The sequence below is a fragment of the Macrobrachium rosenbergii genome, chromosome 14 (genome assembly GCF_040412425.1).
Source record: "Macrobrachium rosenbergii isolate ZJJX-2024 chromosome 14, ASM4041242v1, whole genome shotgun sequence".
Classification (NCBI taxonomy): domain Eukaryota; kingdom Metazoa; phylum Arthropoda; class Malacostraca; order Decapoda; family Palaemonidae; genus Macrobrachium; species Macrobrachium rosenbergii.
The window spans coordinates 33,214,884-33,229,883 of NC_089754.1; the positions used below are offsets into that span (position 1 = coordinate 33,214,884).

General features: G+C 37.6%; 2 protein-coding genes and 1 long non-coding RNA gene across 3 annotated transcripts in view; 2 read left to right on the plus strand and 1 right to left on the minus strand.

The window, feature by feature from the left end:
- Positions 1–15,000, minus strand: part of LOC136845884 (uncharacterized) — a 315,993-nt gene that overhangs the window by 278,369 nt on the left and 22,624 nt on the right. The gene's annotated exons all lie outside the window — the stretch shown is intronic.
- On the plus strand, positions 3,507–5,037 carry LOC136845641 (uncharacterized). The gene is made up of 2 exons (XM_067115791.1): positions 3,507–3,531; positions 4,193–5,037. The coding sequence occupies exons 1-2, from the start codon at positions 3,507–3,509 to the stop codon at positions 4,873–4,875; spliced, it is 708 nt and encodes a 235-aa protein (XP_066971892.1). The 3' UTR covers positions 4,876–5,037.
- On the plus strand, positions 8,414–8,987 carry LOC136845642 (uncharacterized). The gene has a single exon (XM_067115792.1). The coding sequence runs from the start codon at positions 8,436–8,438 to the stop codon at positions 8,985–8,987; it is 552 nt and encodes a 183-aa protein (XP_066971893.1). The 5' UTR covers positions 8,414–8,435.

Consider the following 15,000-nt stretch of genomic DNA (forward strand, 5'->3'; position numbering starts at 1 on the left):
TATATATATATATATATATATATACGAGGGTAAGTCAAAAGTTCAGGAAAAATTCAATATACTCTTTATTTAAGGAAATTCAAACATCATTTTTCTACATATCTACCATCTAACTCTATACACTTTTCAAGGCGCTGTTTCCACCTCTGCAACCCTTCTTTGTAGAAATTTGGGGCCTTTCTATTAAACCATGTTGAAACTGCATGTTTAGCAGCATCCAAAGATTCAAACCGGACTCCTCTTAAGTGTTCCTTGAGTTTTGGGTACAGGAAAAAATCTGAAGGAGCAAGATCAGGACTATAAGGAGGATGTGGAAGAGTTTCCCACCTAAATTTCCGTAGGGCTCCTCTTGCAACCCTTGATGAATGTGCTGGAGCGTTATCATGATGGAACAAAATTCTGCGGTGCAACTTTCCTCGACGTTTTTAGCCAATGCAGTCTTCAGTTTTGCAAAACACCTTTGTAGTAGTTCCCGGTGATTGTTTTTTTGTCCTTCAAGGAAATCAATCAAAATCACTCCTTTGGAGTCCCAAAACACTGTTGCCATAACCTTCTGGGCAGATCTCGCCACTTTGAACTTCACTGGTGCAGCTGAAGCTCTTGGTAACCATTGCTTTGATTGAATTTTACTTTCTGGGTCATATTGATGGATCCAAGTTTCATCTCCAGTAACAATCCGGTCAAAAACTCTGATTCATTTGATTCAATCTTCGTTAAAACTGCAAGAGAAAGTTCAGCTCTTTGATGCAGTTGGTCTTCGCGCAACGCTTTTGGGACCCAACGTGCTGAAAGTTTACTCAAACCAAGATTTTCATTTAAAATTGAAAATGCGGAACCATGGGAGATCCCAGTTTCATTAGCTATCATATCGATAGTAATCCGACGATCTTCATCCACTAGATTCTGCACCAAAGCCACAATTCTTTCATTTTTGCAGTCGATGGTCTTCCCTCTCTTGGGTTGTCTTTGAGGTCCTCCCGACCATCCTTAAATCGCTTTATCAATCATAAACAACTGATTTAGATGGAGAAGAATCTCCATAAACTTGTTGCAAAGCTTCAATAATTTTCCTGGTTTCCAATCAAGCTTGGTCAGGAACTTGATGCTAGCTCTCATCTCAAAATTTTTATTTTCCATGGGTTCAAGAAGTTAGTTTTCTGAAGCAGATGTTAACACCACGGTAGCAAGAGGTTGACTGAGGTAACAAGTCTATATGGATCACTACATCACAGATAATTGTTTACCAAGTATTTGGGTTTTTCATTCCTGTGTAAATACATCATTCAACAATTTTTCCTGGAACTTTTGACTTACCCTCGTATATATATATTGTATATAGATATTATATATATATATTTATATATGTATATATATACGTATATATATATATATATATATGACTATTTATCACATCACCGTGATTCATATACAATCAGAAAGCTACAAACGTCCTTTAATATCCAATTCACCCGAGTTCGACGGGTGGGTTGATGGGAGATGGTATTCACTTATACCCTCTCTTGTGGCCGACTGGTTAGTGTGTCACTGTAGTCCTGATTCCTCGTCCGTCGCTGGTTCGACCCCACGGGACGGTGGACTTATTATCAATTAAAAAAATTCCCCTTCGGTAACATATATGAAAATATATTACTTCCGAGGTAGAGTGAATTGGATATTAAAGGACGTTTGTAGCTTTCTGATTGTATATGAATCACGGTGATGTGATAAATAGTCATAATATGGCTACGTGCGACAAACGCACTACACGGTCAACATGGCAGAGGTGGGTGGATATCGTCTCCAAACGCAAAACACCCGAGTTCGACGGTTGGGTTGATGGGAGATGGTATTCACTTATACCCTCTCTTGTGGCCGACTGGTTAGTGTGTCACTGTAGTCCTGATTCCTCGTCCGTCGCTGGTTCGACCCCACGGGACAGGTGGACTTATTATCAATTAAAAATTCCCCCTTCAGTAACACATATGAAAATATATTACTTCCGAGGTAGAGTGAATTGGATATTAAAGGACGTTTGTAGCTTTCTGATTGTATATGAATCACGGTGATGTGATAAATAGTCATAATATGGCTACGTGCGACAAATGCACTACACGGTCAACATGGCAGAGGTGGGTGGATATCGTCTCCAAACGCAAAACACCCGAGTTCGACGGGTGGGTTGATGGGAGATGGTATTCATATACCCTCTCTTGTGGCCGACTGGTTAGTGTGTCACTGTAGTCCTGATTCCTCGTCCGTCGCTGGTTCGACCCCACGGGACGGTGGACTTATTATCAATTAAAAATTCCCTTCGGTAACATATATGAAAATATATTACTTCCGAGGTAAGTGAATTGGATATTAAAGGACGTTTGTAGCTTTCTGATTATATATATATATATATATATATATATATATATATATATATATATATATATATATATATATATATATATATACTCGTATATTAATATGGTATTCAAGCTAAACTTTTCTAACACTAGCAATGACAATCCTAAGAGCCACCCAAAGGCAAAACCAGGTAGGCAACGAGTGAGATTGCCGGATTGAGCAACTTTTTGTTGCCTCCTGACATGATTGTTCTAAGACACCTGAGATTATCCCTTCATTTAATATGAATCTGATACAACTCCCCACTAAAATATTAGAGTTATATGGTTATCACCGCAAGGGCCCAGTGATCTAGACTAATAAACATGGCGATGGACATCTGTCTTTTGTTTTATAACACTACAACACCTATCCATGACTGGTTACTCAATTGTAAGAGGCGTGTAAAACAGCTGTGACAACGAGTCGACAAAAGTATTCAGAAACGCAAAGCGTAAACTACGCCTCATAAAGGCGCTTCAACATCAGTTTGATTATTGCATAAGTACTTCAAGCGGTCAGTTTTTTAATTGTATAAGAATGGATTTTTAAAAAGTGTCTACTTTAAAAAGTAAAAAATTATTCAATTTTATGACTCCTTATTTGAAAGCCATAAAATTATTATATTCCATGCCCTTTATATTTGGAAAGTCATTGAAATTATCATCATATAAATAAACGCACAAGAAGAGCGGCAATAAAATAATCACATTTCGTCCAGCTCTCAAATTCATCAGAAATAATAAAATACGTTTTCCACTCTATAAAAATCCTCGCCAATTAATTCACTTGATTGCCACAGAATAATAATTTCAAAGCACGATTTTCTCAGAGAACGCTATCAAGCAATTATGATGAATGATATACTAAGGGAAATTAAATAACATCCTTACTGATAAGAACACACCTATGTACAAGTACCGCAAAATTGATGAAACCACAATCAGCGTTACAGGAAAGTCAGTCAGTCAGTCACCACTTACTAAGAAATGACTGAGAAATGATTGAGGAAATGACTGAAGAAAAACTGAGTCAGGAAAACTGACCTATGTTTCTGCCCGTCACGCGACCCCGAGAGGTCACGTTTGCCCGAGTGGCACTATAAAGCATCGGCGATGCCCCAGTGCATCACAGTATCGGGTCAGACCTCTCTCAGCCCTCTTCACTTCCTCTGGATCTGCAGCTTCCATCTATTTTCTTCTTCCGCTGAATTAACACCAAGATGAAATCTGCTTTTGTCATTCTTGCACTTGGTAGGTTTGATTTCATTATTATCTTCGAAAATTATCTCTTTCTCAGTGAATTTATAGTGTCAGTAGCCAGAAGTACATGCGTGGATGTGTGCACATATGCATGTTTTGACAGAGCAAAGATGAACAGCTATGCATGTGTATATATGTATGTATGTATATATATATATATATATATATATATATATATATATATATATATATATATATATATATATATATATATATATGTACATAAGGTGGTAGTTATGTATATGGGCTTAGGCGTGTTGTCGATGGGGAGGGACTTTAGCAGAAACACATACATAATCATCCTTGTATTTTAACCAACAGCATAAAGCCTAAAGTGATTTTCTGGATTACGTCTAATACAAATACAATTACTATATATATATATATATATATATATATATATATATATATATATATATATATATATATATATATATATATATATATATATATATATAAAGCACTGCATTTCCCACAACAAATATTCTATTGCTCGAAAACAAAGTATAAAAATCTAACTCACATCTATTTCCTCCCAGCTGCCATTACCGCAGCAAATCCTGACAAGCGTCCCTCATCAGCTTCTAGCCCTGGCTATTCCTACGACGGTCCTGCCTTCAGCGGGGCTGCCTCCACCTTCAACAGAGTCGTGGCAAGCAGGAACCCCGCAGGGTCCCTAGCAGACAGCATCCCAGGTGGCGGCGTCCCTGGGCAGGACTACCCTGTCTTGGCTTCTGTGCCTGATACTGGCTTCTCCTGCGCCAGTCAGCAGCTGCCTGGGTACTATGCTGACACAGCGCCCCAAGCCGGCTGCCAGGTCTTCCACATCTGCCAGTTCGATGGCAGGCAAGACTCCTTCCTTTGCCCCAACGGTAGCATCTTCAACCAACAGTACTTCGTCTGCGACTGGTGGTTCAATGTCGACTGCGCTGCCAGTCAGCAGTTCGTTGGTCTCAACGCTGAGATCGGCAAAGTTTCTGCAGGTAGCTTCGTAGGATCTGCCTCTAGCCTCTCGCCCTCCACTGCTTACGGTCCTCCTCGAAGAGCAGGTTCCTCTTCTAATGGCTTCGGTCAAGGGTCTGCCAATGGTGCTGCTGCCTCTTCTAATTCCTTCTCCCAAGTATCTTCGGCTTCAAGTTCCTTCAGTCAAGTAGCTTCTGCTTCCAGTTCCTTCAGTCAAGCAGCTGCTGCGCCTTCCCAGAGCTACGGCGTCCCGGCATAAATAAGCAAAATAACCTTCCAACGATCTGATCTGTAAACGACTACATTTTTCGTAGAAAAGAAACTTCCTAGGTGAATATTTATTGAAACATACAATCATTACGTGCTTTTATAATACGTAACATTCTGCAAAACAATAAAAAAATAAAGGTAAATAAAATTTGCATTATTTTCCCTTATCAACTATGACCACCTCAACAGATTTCAGTGTAAACACAGGTTATTGAATAAACTATCAATAAAAGTAATTATATAATTGGCATAAAAATCATTCATGGATTTGACTGAGACAAGCATCCACAACAATCTCAGTACAGAATTTTTTGCATAGCTGAAGAAAAGAGAAACCTACACAGTACAAGGAGGAACATTTTGGCTGGTGTCTGATAAACTTTCTGCAGGCAAGAGGCCATTCATTTGGTAAATATTAATAAGGCAGAAACAAATTCATCAGATGTGAAAAAATTACAGCAAACGAGCTAAACATAAAAAATCACATCTGCCAAAAATTAAACAGACTGGAAGTAGCTCTTTTGCAACAGTCACCATTCCTGAACAGTTAGAAGATGTCACAGAGATGCACTAAAAAAGCTACGGGAAATTCTGGAAGATTCTCCAGATGGGGAGGATCTCATAAAGTTATCTGAATAAGAATTTTTCAAAGGCGCCATCACCCAAAAAATAAAAACAAGATAAGCAGAGACTTGAAAGACTCTTTAAATATTCAAGTGTCATATAAATTGTCAATGCAGAAGTATTTAGGAATTTTGCACTTAGGCAGCAAAGTAAACTAATAGGCAATTTACCTAATGTGCAAAGTAGCAAAGCAACCTATTATGCAAAGTAGCAAAACAATCTAATATGCAATTTACCTAATGTGCAAAGTAGCAAAGCAACCTAATAAGCAAAGTAGCAAAGCAACCCAACATGCAATTTACGGCATCAAACACGAATAGATTCATTCTAGCATAAAATTAAAGAAAACTGATACCATTTCTTGCTCCCATAAGGTGGAATTCATATCAAGCATAAATCCAGGAATAATTAGGATTATTATAAAAAATAATCAGAAGTAGACATATAACCATGAGAGGATGGAATTGGAGTCATAAACAAGTACGAGAATAAAACTATGAATAAAACACCAACAGAACTGTGGAAACGATCAATAAATAAAAAAAAAAAAATTCGATAAAAAATTACAGATGACTTCTCAAGAAGAACACCCCCTAATTAGAATTAGCACCAATCAGAGAGGCAGTTCAATTGCAATTCACAATGGTGCTATTTATTGTAAATTGCAGCAAACCTTTTTATCAGTATCGATTTTGTTCAAATTATTCTCAAGAGAAAACATATAACACTACATACAAAGCTTGTCATAATGGTCTGGTTGAGGCGATTCTCATATAAATAAAAAAAAAACTATACCTACAACAACAACGAGAGAGAGAGAGAGAGAGAGGGGGGGGGGAGGTGCTGGTGGCATTTTTGTATATGAATTACGAATTCCAAAATTTACTTTTTACCATACAGCTGGCAATACGAAAATTTTCGTCAATGTAGTTTTTCATTGATTAAACTCAACGACCGCTGGATTCCTATTTCAGAAAGCAGCCTACTAATCTATATTATATATATATATATATATATATATATATATATATATATATATATATATATATATATATATATATATATTACGAGTCCTCGCTACTGGGAGAACGGGCGCTGGTGACTGGTACAATACATGTACATACGCTACCAGGGTACCCCCTAAGCGATGACAGGCAGGGCAGCCGATCGAGACTACAAAGTCTACCCCAAAGCCACATCAAAGTCCTTCAAAAAGAAGGCGTCGTGCTTACCCCCATACGAATGGAAAAAGCACGTTAAAAGAAGAAGATATATTTTATATATACTGTACATATATATGTGTATATATATATATATATATATATATATATATATATATATATATATATATATGTGTGTGTGTGTATGTATGTATGTATATATATATATATATATATATATATATATATATATATATATATATATATATATATATATATATATATATATATATATATATATATATATATATATATATATATATATATATATATATATATATATATATATATATATAAGTTTTCAACACAATTATGTGTGGAACAGCAATAAATTTCTGACTCACATCGGGATTGAACCCAGGTCTTTCAACTGAAAGGCAAGGGCGCTACCAACTAAACCACACAAGTCTTTTATTCAGATATATATAGTATACATATATATAAATAAATATATAATTTTTTTATGTATGGAGGACCCAGTACACCTCTCTTAGGAACGCTTAAGGTAAATTTTAAAGGAAGCAACCTTCGAAACAGACTCAAGAATACGAGCGAACAAGCATTCTCCGGAAACAGGAAGACCCATAAGTAACATCTCTACGGAGATAATACCCTTCTCTCTGCCGCCCAGTAATCATGCCCATAATCACGCCCATAACCATGCCCATAATCACCCCCATCAGCATTCAGGGCACTGAGGAAAACCCACGACCTCCAGAGGGGGAGGGGGGCTTATTTTGCTCTTCTTCCTTCCTTCCAAGGGGCTCTTTTTAAATTGCCGAGTTGCGTAACTGGGGCAAATCTGACCTTGGATGACCTCTCTCCACACTCAATATTCTGACCTTACTACAAAGGGAGGTGAGCGCTGGCCATGTATATAATGGAGCAGGATTCTCTTTCATGAGTATTGCATTCTGTGTACCTTGGTGTATCATCATCACTTGGAAAACAAAAGAGCATGATGAGGTTCTTTGGAGTGGTAGCTTTGTGTAAGTTTGTTTAATACACATTTGTGTGTATACACAAATGAGGCACATACACAGACATTCATATATATATATATATATATATATATCTATATATATATATATATATATATATATATATATATATATATACATATGTGTGTATGCACTTATAAATTTATATACATATATACATATATATATATATATATATATATATATATATATATATATTATTACATATATATACTGTACACACACATATATATATAATGAAAAAACTATCTTATTTTATATGTTTAATTGTATATAATATATATACATATACAAATAAACATGAACAATACCATTACTTTTACAAAATCCACAACATAACGACAGCATTTGCTTTCAAAGTATCGATATATATATATATATATATATATATATATATATATATATATATATATATATATATATATATATATATATATATATATATATATATATGTGTGTGTGTGTGTGTGTGTGTGTGTGTGTGTGTGTGTGTGTGTGTGTGTTTATATATATATATTGTCCTAAAACATAAAAAAGCAAATTTGATCAAACCAAACATTTGACGAAAATGGTCAGTATTTTGATTGAAAGAGAAAATCAGAGATAAACACAACTTGACGTTTGGCAGAAAATCAAACTTTATTTCACTTGACTTAACAACTTAAGAAAAACTACAGGACTTAATTAATTTTATTATTACAGCAATGCTCTGCGCAGCTCACCCTCAGGTAGGTTACGACCTATCGGAGCCCTCTGCCCAAGGGTATTCCTACGACACCCCTGACTTCCAAGGGGCAGCTTCCACCCTCAACGTTGTTGTAGCAAGAGGTAGTGGTAACCCAATAGCTGACCTGGCAGCCAGTATTCCTGGGGGCGGTGTCCCTGGGCAGGACTACCCAATCCTGGCTTCAGTCCCAGACACAGGCTTCTCCTGCGCCGACCAGGACTTCCCAGGGTACTACGCTGACGTCGCTGACGAAGCCGGCTGCCAGGTCTTCCACATCTGCCAGTTCGACGGCCGCCAGGACTCCTTCCTCTGCCCCAACGGCACCGTCTTCAACCAGCAGTACTTCGTCTGCGACTGGTGGTTCAACGTCGACTGCGCCGCCTCCCAGCAATTCGTCAGCCTCAACGCTGACATCGGCAAGGTTGATGATGCTGCTGACGATGATGCCCTGGTGTCAGCTGGCTCTTCCGACGTTTTCGTCACTTTTGGTGGTCCTCAACCGTCCGGTCTTTACAGAGCTCCTCAGTAATTAGTTTTCTATAAGTTATGGCACATATGATCGAATGGTCTAATATAATCCAATGGTAACTAATATATAGATTTATTTTTCTATTAAACAATAACTGAATAATTTTCTATTAGGTCCTCTTTCCCTCTTCACTGTCAGTGACTGCAAGTATAGGCACTTTAGTCAAACTATTTTCATACCGAGACACAAACAGACTGAATATTAAAAGCAGTAAAACCATATGATGTTAATCACAAAGATAACACACTTCAGTTAAATATAAGTAAAAATTCATGCGCATTAAAATATCTCTGAGCATAATAATGTACCTTTATCTGGAATAAACCCATGTAAATATAAATAAAATTAAAATTAAGTAAGATGCTTCTTTCATTACATATATAATTAAAAGTAGGAGACATTTTACCTAATGGGGCACGGAATCCATCAAGTTACACACAAGGCTAAAAACTCAAATGAGGGGCTTTACCTACAGAGTCGGTACTCTTGAAAGAATTATCAATATATAATTTCAATAAGATTTTTTTTTAACAAAACGTTCAATCTAGCCCTACATATTAAGCCTCTCCCTCACTTGCTTGAAGAATCCACCTAATTACCCAAATGAAAGTTCTCACACTGTCTTGAACTAACTGCCACGAAATTAGGTAAAGTTCATGGCCGCTAGATTTTATATGGAAAAGAAGGCACAAATTGTGGGTTTAAAATTTCTTACAGTTATCTATTTATTTTATGGCGGCTTGAAGGTTTCGGCTTTATATCAACAGGCATTCAACATTTTTTCTGCTCTCGTGATCAATTAAAACAAATATGAATACCTGGTGAAAATTTCGATAATATTAATCTGTTAGGAAAAATGCAGGCACTTGAAATTTGCAACGCAAGACTTGAGACTAACTCCTATACCAAAAGGAAGTTCAATGAGAATTTGAAAATAATAAAAAATTAAATAGCAAGAAATCAACAGAACATCTTCACTGTACTCCTGGATAAGAAAATGTCGAATTGTGTCACTCGGCAATCTACAAGCTCTTACCCATTCACAAAGATGTCTTATGCAAGAGACATGCAAATTACGAATATGTGAACTAAGCGATGACCCACGGATATATTAAAAAAACTATACAACAAAAAAGCAAATTACACGAAAAATCCCATCAATTTGACAAACATCAAAAAGCTTGGCCCAGCAAAACGTAAGAATGACACATCGCCCGAATACGAGAGAAAGGACAAGGGGAAAAAATGCAGTTCACAGAGTGGTTAATTTTTCTCGAGAGAAACCAAAAGGGACCAGCGAGTGGCCCTGCAGGGTGACTGGGAGAGTGTACGCAATAGAACGCAACCTTGTTTCAATTAAGGGGAAAAAAGGACGGTATGTGTAGGTATATAACGGGCGGGAAGCGTGACAGTCTTATCATAATCGAACGAGCGGGTGTCAGTTAAGTGGTCCTCGGGTTCCCTGCATTTGTAAAGTTACCAACGATCTATATATTAAAAAAAATGGCATTTTCGGAAAGTACGATACTACTGCTGCGTATTATCGCCGTTATCATCGGTAAGGAATAAGCGAGAAAGTAATTATTATATATTAAGAGAAACAAATTCAATCATTTTACCATAGTGAAGGCATTCATAATTTACGTGGCTATAATTTACATGTCAACATTTTTTTTTAAATTTCATGAACTGTAAATAGTGAAGGAATTCTTATTTCTGAGAGAGAGAGAGAGAGAGAGAGAGAGAGAGAGAGAGAGAGAGAGAGAGAGAGAGAGAGAGAGAGAGAGAGAAACTTTTTAAATACTTGAGTACTTGAGATAATAAAAAAAATAGGATTATCGATATCCATTAGCTTAGATTTGTAACCCTGGGTACTGATATGTCAAAAATTACATATAGTTGTTTAATCTTCTTTGCATAATAAAGTAAAATAGGTTAAATGCAAAGGAAAAGAGGTAAACTGCAACTAAATTTGCCTTTCTATCTCCTAAAAATCAATTAACATTTCTTTGAATCTTATACAAGACAATATTTAGCATCTTATTTTAGTACATTTCACATTCCGATAACTCAGTATTATCCAGTATTCCTTTACTTTATTTTCTTTACTTCAGTTTCTAATCTCAGTTTCGAGTCATCTTAGAAAGGAGAAATGCCTTTCCCTCTTGGAAGATAGACGTCATTTCTGTCTAATCACCAACAACGGGCCACAGGACTTTCACGTGCAATTGACCGAGTAATTACAGGGAAGATGACACATGCTAATCCTCCTGAGAGACGCCCCTCCATTTTCTCACCATTATTTTCTTGCAGCCTCGTCGTCGAGCGTCGCCTTCGTCGTCGCTTTCCCTGAAGAAGCGGGAGGAGGAGGATATGACCTCTCGCCGCCCTCCGAGGCTTCCGGCTACAACTACGGCGCCCCGAAATCAAAAGGCCCTCTTCTTCTTCAGGAAGATTCTGAGTCCGGTAAATCCACGTCTAGCGGAGGAGGAGGAGGTACCGGCAAGAGCAGTAGTAGTAGCAGCAAGAGTATCGCCGCTAGAGGTTCTTCAGGGTCCCTTCGGGTGAACATCCCAAGAGGAGGCGTCCCTGGGAGGGACTACCCAATCTTGGCCTCCGTCCCCAACACCGGGTTCTCCTGCGGCAGTCAGCTCTTTCCAGGGTATTTCGCTGACACCTCCCGTGTCGCCAGGTGTCAGGTTTTCCACATCTGCCAGTTCGACGGGCGTCAGAACTCCTTCCTCTGCCCCAACGGCACCGTCTTCAACCAGCAGTACTTCGTCTGCGACTGGTGGTTCAACGTCGACTGCAACGCGACGCCCCTGTACGTTGGTCTCAATCTGGATATTGGGAAAATCCCCGTCACATCGTCTACAGTTACGACAGCTACTTCTTCAGGAGGAAGACCTGCAATTTTCACTAGGCCTAATTCAAGAGGACCTTTATCAGGTCCTACAGGCGTTTCAACTTCCCCGAAAGTAGCGGCCAACGCAGGCGCAGGGACAAGCGCGCTCTCCCCTCGGAAACGACGAAGCCCCTGGAGGAATACAAAATATCGAACTTCGTTACTCCCTCCGAACTCTACGATACGCCGACGGTGTCCAAACCCTCAGGCCTGTATGGCCTCCCTAACGAAATATGAAGTATAACGCTGACCATTAAACTAGTCCTTTAACACAGGGAACTGAAATGTTATATTTACTAAGATAATTTATGCTGGAATGGAATTATAAGAGTTAGTAAGTATTGGGTATTCTCACTATCCTCCATAATTATTCTTTGAAAATAATTGTACTCATTTTTAACTCATGATTGTAACAAATGCGTTATTTTTTTAGCAAGAATTTTCATGCATACGGCAAAGCTGAAGGCAGGTTGGTATACGTCCCTTAGAAGGAAAAATAAATAACAACACTGGTTAACAAAGTCACAACATTGTGCCAAGAAATATTATTACAATAAATCAACCCGTAATCTGACTTGATTCACTTTTATAGCAGTAAGCTCCGGAAGCATGCAGAAGCATATATAATGCCAAAAAACTATATCTATTCAAGAATAATCAAAATAATGGCTCTGAATCCCATTAAAAATATCCCAAAGCGTCAAAAAACTCGACAAGTTAAAACAAAATGATATCCACATTTCTTGCACAAAACTGCAAGCCTCTATTGCATAACGATGGCCCCAGTCTACGTAATATCAACCCCTCAGTAAAGGTATATGATTATCTTTTTTTCTCGCAAGTCTTTCCTTTTGAGTGTTACATCCAGAGAGAGAGAGAGAGAGAGAGAGAGAGAGAGAGAGAGAGAGAGAGAGAGAGAGAGAGAGAGAGAGAGGTTCCTTCTGTTATAATAATCACGAGAAAAAAGAGAGAGAGAGAGAGAGAGAGAGAGAGAGAGAGAGAGAGAGAGAGAGAGAGAGAGGGGGAGGTCTATTCTGTTATAACAATCACGAGGAAAATATCAGAGAGAGAAAGGTCCATTCTGTCGTAATAATCTGAAAATAATAAAAAGGCCAACTACATGACCTATCATAAATCACGACAAACTGTATTTTTACCCTTTGGGGGATCTAAGGTGAAGTAAACATAAATACAGAGGTATGTGACCTTTAATCATTTATAACAGACCTTTGGAGGTGTTGTGTAAACAAGCTTATTGATTTTGATAATTCCAAGGACAAAAGTTAGAGACACTATTAATGGATATTCTAAGGAAAGAAAACGATAAATTGCATATACAAGAGAGCAGGAATATCTGTGAAGTATGATAAAAGCATAAATACACAAACTGGCAAATGCTGGTTAGTTTCTCTTCTATTTAATGCCCATTTCGGTATAAATTAAAGTAGGTCAAATGTAGGTCAACTGCTGTCTAAAAGAGATCTCAATATTTACATAAAAAACAAACTTGCAAAAAATATTACTGTGCCAATATCAACAGGCTTTCTATGACCCAAAGAAAAAAAATTATCAAAATTACCACCTTAGACATTTCGAAAGTTTAAAACAGCGAAGCAACCAACGAAGTATTAGAGCTAAAAATGGACAAAAAATAATAAAAACATTAATGACAATGCGGTAAACGCTTTGTGGTTTCAGAGAGACGAGATGCTGTTGACCCCTGACTAGTTGATGACTAGTTCCCGTTTTTATAATGTTGTTTATGGTTCCCGTTTTCTATGCTTTTTATTCTTGATGGGCAACTTGTGGTTTTGGTGAAGGAGATATCAAGCTGGATTGATGTCAGGGGTGATAATGAGGACTTCACTTTCGGGACGTCAGCGTTTTTGTCATGCGAAAATGTAAGGTCCTACTGACTTCTTATCCTATTGCACCAATAAGTCAGGAAAAGTCCTACTGGCATTTTCTACTAGTGTGGCAACAGGTAGGATTCACGATAATATTACGTCCCACTGACTTCTTACCCTATTGCACCAATACGTTAGGAGAAATCCTATTGGCTTCTTATCCTATTGAAGCAATGCGCAGGAATTCGCCTGAGACAGAGGGATTCATAAATGATAATGACAGTTTCAGAATACCTCAGCTACAAGCGAATCAAACCAGGCCTACTAATACCTTCCCAAATAAGTGATCCTGTTATTTTCAAAATGGCCTAGTTAGTCTTTAGGCATAACATTATATATATACTCGTATATATATATATATATATATATATATATATATATATATATATATATATATAAAGCATAATTTACAAATAGCAACATTAGTATCTTTATATAGATACATCATATTTAAGTACTGTGTAGCCAGTCATCAGTCTTTTATAACTAAGGGCCTTAGTGCCCATGAAAAAAGTATTATGCTCAAAACAGGGGTGAATGACAGTATCTGAGAGAAAGTTCTTCGATGTGCTGCTGAGGAGTCTTTTATGTGAGAAACAACTGCAGCAAATGAAATTATATACCGAAATGACATTATCTCCTTCCATATGTCTAAAAATTTATCTACAAATCTAAAATAAAAATGGCGATATTTTCATTCCGAATATTATTCGCTCCATCACCGCCATTCAAAACTGGATTAATTTCTTAACACTCTTACATACATAATCAGACGCTTCGGAGACCCTGCATTCCGGTAGAATACCAATGAAAAATAAAGAATAAAAAAAAAGGAAAGATACTTAAGACACAACGATATCATCCTACATTGCACACGCCCGGCTATCTTACCCAAGATCCTAAAGATGTCTTCACTGGTCGCTGCAACTATGTCAAGTCGGGTATGTCAGGTGACTCGTGATTCAGAGAGCGACATCTGCTGGAATCTCGGCAAAAAAATGTTTAAATTTCATTCATATTTCATTCAGCCACGTGTGCGAGAAGCAGAGGATCTCTTGGTCAATTCTAGGGACTGACAGTGGTCGTGCTGTTTGCAGTCTGTTTCTCCGTTTATTCCATGTTTTTTCTTTTTTTTCTTTTTTGGTTCTTGGGAAATTCTTTCGAAGATGTGTGCTTGGTAATGGGGAGGAGGACGCTGAAC